Below are 9243 nucleotides of genomic sequence, written 5' to 3'. Positions count from 1 at the left end.
GCCTCCTTTTTAAAATGTATTTTTCAATGACAGCTAATGTACAATATTATATTCATTTCAAACATACAACGTAGTGATTAGACACTTATATACCTTACAAAGTGATCCCCCTGATAAGTCTAGTACCTACCTGGCACATACACAGTGATTACAATTATTATTGACTATATTTCCTGCGCTGTACTTCACATCCTTGTGACCGCTTTTATAGCTGACAATTTGTACTTCTTAATCTCTTCGACCTTTCAGCCCACCCCTCTAACGCCCTTCCATTTTGACCCTGCTGACTACCAGGTAGGTCAGAGATGCAGCTTTTGTCTTAGTTTGTCCCCAGAGCCAAGCTGAGCGTCCTGCTGGGGTTCCGGCCTGTTGTTCTGAGTCCTTGTCACTCAAGAGCGCCCCCGTCAGGCGGGATTGGGAAGCAGGGGAGGGGGAGGGGAAGCTGTGGTTTTAGAGTCAGCCGGCTAATCTATCCTGCGTGGCTTCAGATAAATTAATTCACCTCTCGGAGTCTCAGGTATCTTCGCAGTGGACATACTCTTTATCGTACAGCACAGTCATTGTCGGAGGATGTAACTATAAATAATCGACTCAACGTGATACGTGGGAGGTACTTAAAATACAAATTTCCTTGCCAGGCGGTGAAAGACAAATACCATATGATCTCACTTATAAGTGGAACCTAACCAACAAAACAAACAAGCGAGCGAAATAGAACCGGAGACAAGGAAATAAAGAACAAACTGACAGCGACCAGAAGGGAGGGGGAAGGGAGAAAACAGGGAAAGAAGGAGAAGGGTCTTCAAGGAACATGTACAAAGGACCCGCAGACAAAGACAAAGGGGCGGGGGCAGGGACTGAATGTGGGAGGCGGGGAGGGGGCGTGGGAAAGACAGGGGAGAGAAATGCAGAAAAATGGGGATAGCTGTAACTGAACAACAAACTTTTTTTTAAAAAAAAGAAAAAATACATGAACTTCCTTCCTTCCTTTTCTTCTTATTATGCCACTGCCACTTAAGCACAGCGTGAAAGCTGAGAAAACCTTGTTTGACCTGCTTGAACCCGTATTTTCCTCAGCTGTACTTACAACCTCTTCTGTTTCATTTGTACTTTTTCCAGCTCTTCCTGCCTTTCAATGTGTAACAGCACTTTTTTTTTTTTTAAATGCAAAGGCGAGCATCTTATCTGGGCTTCCCAGTTTTCTGCCTGACTAAAAACCAACCCCCCAAGAAGACTGTCCATGAAACAATCTCAGCTATGACCTCAGGAAAGGATGGAGGGAAGGGGCATGCTTTGCAGTGAGAAGCAGACTCCTCTTCCTCTCTCTTCACCAGCGGGTTGGTGCTCTTCCCGAGGTTCTCAGCTCCGCAACACGTGTACCCCCAGCCTCCACATTGTCTCCCTGCCCTGCATGTCCTCACCCTGGAAACTTTCCACCCAGGCCCACAGTTGGTCACGATGGCCCTGGGGCCTCTTGACCTCTTTCTAAACCTCTGCTTCCATTTCCCCTTCTGTAAAAGTAAGTGGGTGAGTTTAAGATCTGCAAACTTTTCCTGTAAAGGACCAGATGCCAAATATCTTACTCAGGCTTTGCAGGTTGACAGCTCAACTCCGCGTGAAATCGCCCACAGAGGACCGTACACAAACGAGTGGGCATGGCGGGGCTCCAATGACACTTTATCAATGGACACACCGACGTTTGAATTTCATATTTTTATGTATCACGAAACTTTCTTCTTCTCTTGATTCCCTCCCAACCATTTATGTACGTATGTACTTACTTATTGGTTTTTGTTTTTTTTTAAAGATTTTATTTATTTATTTTTTAGAGCGATGGGAAGGGAGGGAGGAAGAGAGAGAGAGAGAGAGAAACATCAAAGTGTGAGAGATACATTGACTGGTTGCCTCTCGCAAGCCTCCAACCGGCGACCTGGCTCGCAACCCAGGCAGGCATGTGCCCCGACTGGGAATCGAACCGACGACCCTTTGGTTAGCAGGCTGGCGCTCAATCCACTGAGCCACACCAGCCAGGGCCGCCCGCTCCCCCCCCCCCCCGTCCCCCAGTCATTTAAAATGTGAAGAACATCGTAGGCTCTCAGGTGGTATGTTGAACCATTTCTGAAGGTTCTCCCACCTTGTAGAAAAGTGACACTGAATGATTTGGTAGAGTGGTGCCTGGGCTTGTCCCATGAAAAGCTGATGTTGGTCCTCAGGCCAGTGTATCCAGAGAAGGTCACTCTGGAGACAGCTGTCAAGCGGTGGCAAATGCTGGGTCTGGGGTGGGATGACCCATCCTGGGAGGAGTTAAAAAAGACAGAGAGAGAGAGAGGAAGAGAGAGAGAGACTCTGCCCCCTTCCCCTCGCCCCCTCCCGCGCCTGCCTTGCCCCGAGTCCGAGTCCGCAGTCCCGTGCCACAGCCCAGTGGGCCGTCAGTGGAACCTGATTTCGGCATATTCCGAGCCGATGTCCCTGGACTCCTGGGTCTTCTGTGCCCTGAGGCCTGAGAAGCTGAGAGCAGCGTAATGGATCTCCTCTGGGTAGTTCCCTGATTCTGGGGCTGGCAGGGACGATTTGGGCCCTGGGGATTTAGCATCTGCAGGAGGGGTCCTGGAGGGACTGCTGGGTTTGTTCCTTCGGTTCCGAGCCTGAGGGGGAAAACGACCATCATTCATTCGTTCGTTCATTCATGCAACAAATACTTGAGTGCCTACCACACGGCAGGCACTGATGGAGGAACTGGGGTTACCCCAGGACGTGAAGTCTCTGCTTTTTTTTTTTTAATCCTCACCCAAGGATATGCTTTTATTGATGAGAGAGAGAGAGAGAGAGAGATCAATCGGTTGGCTGCCATATGTGCCCTGACCAAGGATCGAACCCGCAACTTTTTGTGTATGGGATGATGCTCCCGGCCAGGGCTGTCTGTGTCTCATTAATGTGGCCGCCCTAGCAAACTAACCCAGGTAGATGCCTGTAACCGCCATCGAGATGCACAATGGCGCTGATCCCAGAGACCTGGCACTCACCGCGGGGCAGGTACCGATCTGTTCTCCAGCTGTACAGTGTTATCATTGTAAGAGAACGATACACGTGCAATCATGTACACGGGACCATTAGAGTTCGGCTTTTTAAGGAAACTTTTGTCCCTAAGCGCTGTTTAACCAGTTGCAAGTATCAATCCTTTGTTCCTTCCTTTTGAGTGTATTCAAGGGGGTGGATGGGTCTGTTTGGGTTGTAAACGGATACGATGTACAGAGAAAGAGATCGGGGGCATGGGGAGCAGAGAAGACCCACAGAAGGTGGAGGTGGCGTCCAGGTGAGACGGGTGTGAGGACAAGGGGGAGGGGGAGGAATGGTTCGAATGTGCTTTGAAGGGGATTTGCTGGCGGGTTGGCTGCAGAGTGATAGAGAAGAGCTGTGTGAAAGATGACTCTGAGGCGTGAGGCTTGAGCAGCTGGGGAAACGTGCTCTTTGCTGTGATGGGGGGGGGGGGAAGTGGTGTAATTACAAGTTTGACTTTGAATGAGACAGTTGGGTGAGAGCCTAGAGTTCAGGGGGTGAGTCTAGGGTCAAGGATGAGCCTGGGAGACGTGAATTTCACAGTCATCAGCATCTAGATGTTTTCTCCTGAAACTGTCACCCTTTCTCCAAACAATAAGTGCCAGGTACTATTCTAAATGTATAAAGGGTACAATAGGAGCCTAGTGAATACCCGGAATGGTCCTAGGTGGTAGGTGGTATTCTTTTCCCCCATTTTAAAGTTTGAGAAAAGGCTCAGAGAAGTTAAGTGACTTGCCCAAGACCACACAGCGAGGAAGGAGGTATGAACCCAGGCAGCCCTGCTGTTAATGACCAGGAGCCACTGCCTCTCAGCGGTGTTAATAATAACGGTTGCATCATTAACTGCTACACATCGAGCAAGGGCATGCGTTTTGCTCCTCAAACCACCTCTCAAAGAAAACGGAGGGAGAAATGGGAGCTCAGAGGGAGCGAGCGGTTTTGGTCAAGGTCTCCTAGATACGCGGGGCCCGAGTCCGGATTTGGATCCAGCAACACTGCTTGTGCCCCTTCAACGTCCCGCGGGCAGAGGGTGGGGGCAGGGCGAGGAAGGGGCGGCAGGCCTGGGCCACTCACCAGGCGGCCGGGGGCCGGGACCACGTTGATGTAATCCAGGATGGTGCTCCTCCTGGTAACCCTGGGCCTCCGGGTCTCTGCTTGGGCCGGAGTGTCTGCCGGGATCTGTTTCCTCCTGAGAACCTTCACGCTGAGGAAACGACCCGCCTCGGTGTGTGCCCTGGAGCCGCCTCCCCTGTCGCCCGTCCCCAGAACCCCTCGCTCCTGCTCCTAACTCACTAGACCACGATGAGGCAGAGGATGAGAAGGAGGGTGACGCCCGTGCCCAGAGTGACTCCGCTGGAGAATCCTTTGGAGAGGAATCCTCCCTTTTCTGCAGGAGGAAACCTTTCTGAGCCTCTCTCATCCACGCGGGTCTCCTCGCCCACCAGCCCCCAGGCACTCGGGCTTCCAGCTCCCTTTCCAGACGTATTACCAGCAACGCCTTTAAGTCTCTCTCTTTAAAACCCCGCTGTGCCCCACGCCCAGGTTTTGTTTTCCCCTCTGAACGCCCAGCCAGAGGTGCAGGAGGCCCCTCCCCACGCCCTGCTCCAACCACAGGTTCCTCTCGCCCCGTCCCACTCAGGCTCCGCTTCCAGGGGGTCCCCAGCAGGCCCCTGACCTGGCAGCAGCAGGACTCCGCTGTGCGCCCCGTGGACGTTCTCCGCCTCGCAGCTGAGCCGGAGGCCGGCGCCGAGCCCCGCGCGGAGGCTCAGGGAGCCGTTGGCCCAGGGCCCCGCGGAGCGGGAGGTGACCGCGTGGGAGGCGTTGCTGTGGTTCCCCGCCAGCAGCCCCTCCCCCAGCCGCCAGCGCAGCGAGGGGGCCGGCTGGGCTCGGGAGGAGCAGCTGCAGCGCAGACCCTGGTCCTCCCAGGAGCAGAAGGGTCCCAGCAGCCGTGGGGGGTCTGTGGGGAGCGAGGGGAAGGGTCAGCGGTGCCGCTGCCCGCCCAGGACCCTGGTGACCTGCCCCTAGGTGCCACCGTCCTTCCACTCACAGCGCACGGAGAGGCGCAGGGAGACCTGAAGGGAGCCCAGCAGGTTCGAAGCTCGGCAGCTGAATTCGCCTTCATGCTCCAGGTGGATCCGAGGCAGCTCCAGGAGCCCCGGGTCGGAAGGCTGGGAGGGGCGCAGAATATCTCCCCGCCGGGCCCAGCTCAGCTGGGCTGCGGGGTTGCTGTGGGCGACACAGAGCAGACGCAGGCCTTCGCCCTCCAGGACGGGGAGGGACGAGCCGTTCCTGAGGTTTTCCAGGACTGGGAGAGGGAAGAGGCAGGGCAAACGCAGAGCTCAGGGCGCGGGCCCCGGGCGCATGGCGCACATTGCAGACGCCCAGGCCCCGAGTTTGCACTGAGGAGACCTGGTCCCTCTGTCCCCTTCTCCTACCTGCCCTTTCTGCTCCAGAGACCACCACTGTCAGGTTCACAGGGGCATCTGAAACAGAGACAGAGCGCCAGCTGCAGGCGGGTCCCTGGGGACAAATGAGACTGGCAGGCGGGCAGGGGGATCGCATGGCCACTCAGTGAGTCACCGGGGACACAGACCGCCCTAGGAAATAGGTGGGTGGGAAGGGCAGGCCCTTGTGACAGTGTGATTTATAGTAAGAGACCTATATTGGGGTCTTGGTCCCCGCCCACTCCGGGCACAGAGCTCCCGAAAGCCTTGGAGTTTCTAAGTGATGAGAGCGATAAAGGCATCTCCAGACTCATCACAAGCCCTTTGCCACTACAGCTGAGTTCGGGTTCCTGAGGTGACATCCGGAAAGCACCTGAGGATGGGGGGCTGGTCGCCAGGGAAACCAGTCCTGCCACTGCAGGGCTGGGCTGCTCAGCCCCACCCCTTGACCTCCCAAATGGGGTCAGGCTGCAGGCTGAGTTCAATCACCAATGGCCAAGGAGGTCATCAGTCACACCTATGGGATGAGCCTCCATAAAAATCCAAAAGGCCAGGGCTCCGATCCAGAAACCATTCAGGGTCCCTGAACACGGGGAGATGTGGGGACAGAGGCGCCTGGGGAGCGTGTGGCTGTTCCGGGCCCTTCCTGCGCCTGGCCCCACGTGTCTCTGCAATCGGGCTGTTCCTGAGTCATGTCCTCTCCTAACAAACTTGTGATCCAGTAAGGCAAGTGTTCCTCTCAGTCCTGGGAGCTGCTCTGTCTAGCAAGTCCCTCCAACCTGAGGAGGGGGTCGTGGGGACCTCCCACCCACAGCTCCTGTTCTTTAGCCAGAAGCACAGGTGACAGCCTAGACTTGCTATTGGCGCCCAAAGTGGGGAAGCCTTGCAGGTCTGAGCCCGTAACCTGTGCGACGCGTATCTCTGGGTTCACAGGGTCGGAAGTGCGTGGAACTATAGGGCACTCAGTGGATGTCAGAGAACTGTTTGGCGTTGGGGAGGCAATTAGCTGCATCAGACTTGCAATCTCAGCCATCGTCCCATATGCCCGGGTCCCAGGTTCCTGGGCGCTCTGGGACCCTGCCCCCAGGCCTGGCCCTCAGCCCCTCGCCTCCTGGAAACCAGGCCCTGCCGGTCACACTCACACTGCACAGAGAGGTTCAGGGCGCGGCTCTGGGAGCCGAGCCTGTTCTCGGCCCGGCAGGTGTAGCGCCCCGCATCGTCAGGCTTCACCCCAGGCAGGACCAGCTCCAGGCGCCCGGAGCCCGGGGGGCGGGACCAAGAGAGGACTCTGTCCTCCAGGGCCCAGCTCAGAGTGGCCGGGGGCCTGCTGTGGGCCTCACAGAGCAGCCGCAGGAACTGGCCTTTCTGGACGTCCAGACGTGGGCTGTCATTCACGAGCTCCAGGGCTGCAGAGAGGGAGCGAGCGGGGGAGAGAGACAGAGAGAGCGAGAGAGGGCGAGAACACATTTCCCCCACGCTCCCGACGTCTTTTCATCGCCCAGAGAGGACTGGACAAGCCGCGTCCCGCCCCTCACGCAGACCCTCGTACCTGATCCGTTGGTGTGAGAAATGCTGATAACTGGGACTTCGGGGGCGCCTGCAACAAGATTGGGAGCTGGCATTGGGGAGGCAAGTTTGGTTTCCCACAGCCAGAGAGAACCCACTCTGGGAACAGAAAGGATGACTGTCCTCAGGGAAGACAAGGGACAAAGGAGCCGTAAGACATGCTTGTGGGTGCAGGACCAGATGGCATGCGCTACCCCTCCCATCTCAGGAACCCCTCCTTTCTCTCCATGGACCCCTCCCCCCAAGAGCCACCCAGAGCCACCCCAAGCCAGACACTACCCTACCTCCCCACCTGCTGGGCCTGTTGGCCACCCCGATGTCCCCACCGCACTCACAGGCCACATTAAGCCGGACACTGTTTTCCAAGCTCACGGGTGCGCTGGGGAAGTTCACGCTCCGGGGGAAGTCCACGCGACAGGTGAGGCTGCTGTCGTGGTCCTGCGGTCCCGGCGTGAGGCTGAGCACTGAGACGTGGGCAGTTGTCCGGCTGATTTTGTGGGAGGAGAGGGCAGCCCCCGTCCAGGAAAAAGTAGGGGCTCGACACGGCTCAAAGTCCAAGTCAAACACACAGATGGCTGTCGCCTGCTTCCCAGGCTCCAGCATCTCTGGGATGTACACAGCTGGCTCTTGTGTCCTGGCTGGGATGAGAGAGGACACACTTGTAGCCCCCGATGGGGTACCAGAGGGTGACCCATGGTCCACTCCCCACAGCCCGTCCAGGGGGTGGTGGGGGAGGGAGGTCCCATCCCATTCCAGCCAGCACCATACCTGTCACATTCAGATAGAACGTATTTTTCACAAAATTATATTTCACAGAATTGCCTCTCTCGACCCGAAAGTGGTACCGTCTACTGTCTTCCCTCTGTGTCTCCGTGATCAGCAAGGAGCAGTTATATTCCTGGGCCTTGCCCACGAGGTGGAATCGGTTCCTGGTCCTTCTTTCCACATCTCGATCCAAGCGGGTTGTGGCCACCGGAAAACCGTGGATTGTCTCTGTTCCGTCAATGAACCAGTAGCCGTAGGCTGGGGTTTCCTCAGTCCAGCCTTCCCTGGGGTAGGAGAAGGAGCAGGGCACAAACACACACAGGCCCTCCGGTACGGTCACCACCTTCTGTACCGAGAGCGAGAATCCACGGTCCTGGGCCTGCAATTCTGCGCGCCCCCTTTGCCTGCCGTCGGCCCACTCACCGCCCCACAGCACGGCGAGGAGCAGCGCCGTTGGGAGCATCTCGGCCCAGGCGATCCTTGGACCTGCCCTGGGACAGGCTCATTCCCTGACGCTGCGACTGGCACTGAGCAGGGACAGAAGAGGAAGCCGGGGCAGGCTGGCGGGCGGAAGCTGAGCCCGGGCGACTGATGCATGAAATGAGCTCCTCATCTGAGGCCCGTGGAATCTCCCTTTCTCCCCACTCCCCAGCCCACCTCGCCCACTTGGACCCCCTGCCTTTCCTGGGGCCCTGCCTGGCGTTGGGCTCGCTGAGCTGGCCCTCCCTGGGCCACCTCTGCAGCAGGGAGTGGGAGGCCGCTGTCCAGCCCCGGGGCCTGGCTGTGGGTGGGTGGAAGGTGGCGCTGTCCCTCCGGGCCCTGGGTTATTGCAGAAGCAGAAGTGAAAGTTCATGGTGAACCCTTCTTACTGGGGCCCCTCGTGCCAGATGAGGGGGCAGCGGAGACTGGGTTTCTGGGTGTGGGGTGGGGAGCAGGGCTCTCCTCACGTCACATATGGTGCGGGATGCCCAGTAAATCTCGCTTTCAGATAAACGAGGAATCATTGTTTTAGTGTAAGTAGACCCCCGATACTGCGCAGGACATACGTACATGAACATGATACGGTGTTTATACCTGCCATTCAGATTTACCTGGGCGCCTGGGGTTTTCCTTTGCTGCATCCGGCAACAGCAGGCCGGTCTTGGTGCCGCGCCATCATCCTCCACGGCGCGTTCACGGAGCCGCGTCCCCGGGGAGCACCCACCCCAAGGCCTGAGCCCACCGCTCGTCCCCTCCCTTCTTCTGGCACACGACTGTGTGACACAATCACGTGCGACACCCGTTGGGATAAGAGCACCTGCAGCCAGCGGTGAGGCCTGCGGTGGCAAGTGCAGGCGCCGTAACGGGCCTGGGGGGCGTGCGGCGAGAGGGATAAACGTCCCCACGTGTTGTCCCCTGACCAGGCCTGGCT

General features: G+C 57.1%; 1 protein-coding gene across 1 annotated transcript; it reads right to left on the bottom strand.

Annotated features, from left to right (window-relative positions):
* Nucleotides 1-2352: 2352 nt before the first annotated feature.
* LOC129081575 (sialic acid-binding Ig-like lectin 10) lies at nt 2353-8326 on the bottom strand. The gene is made up of 10 exons (XM_054587240.1): nt 7836-8326; nt 7403-7705; nt 7051-7098; nt 6644-6907; nt 5493-5540; nt 5105-5362; nt 4733-5014; nt 4351-4444; nt 4132-4261; nt 2353-2645 (listed from the first exon to the last, which is right to left on the bottom strand). The coding sequence occupies exons 1-10, from the start codon at nt 8293-8295 to the stop codon at nt 2430-2432; spliced, it is 2103 nt and encodes a 700-aa protein (XP_054443215.1). The 5' UTR covers nt 8296-8326; the 3' UTR covers nt 2353-2429.
* Nucleotides 8327-9243: the final 917 nt, after the last annotated feature.

This window comes from Pteronotus mesoamericanus, unplaced genomic scaffold (genome assembly GCF_021234165.1).
Source record: "Pteronotus mesoamericanus isolate MK-2021 breed Mesoamerican mustached bat unplaced genomic scaffold, CSHL_Meso_final scaffold_1135, whole genome shotgun sequence".
Classification (NCBI taxonomy): domain Eukaryota; kingdom Metazoa; phylum Chordata; class Mammalia; order Chiroptera; family Mormoopidae; genus Pteronotus; species Pteronotus mesoamericanus.
This window is presented reverse-complemented; position numbering and strand designations above follow the sequence as displayed.

What these genes read in the sequence shown, in the direction of transcription:
- LOC129081575 (XM_054587240.1), bottom strand. Translation starts at nt 8,295, where the DNA reads ATGCTCCCAACGGCGCTGCTCCTCGCCGTGCTGTGGGGCGGTGAGTGG. An exon ending in TTCTCACACCAACGGATCAG is followed by an intron (nt 6,908 to 7,050) that starts GTACGAGGGTCT and finishes CCCTCTCTGCAG; the next exon opens with CCCTGGAGCTCGTGAATGAC. An exon ending in CGGAGTCCTGCTGCTGCCAG is followed by an intron (nt 4,445 to 4,732) that starts GTCAGGGGCCTG and finishes TTCCTCCTGCAG; the next exon opens with AAAAGGGAGGATTCCTCTCC.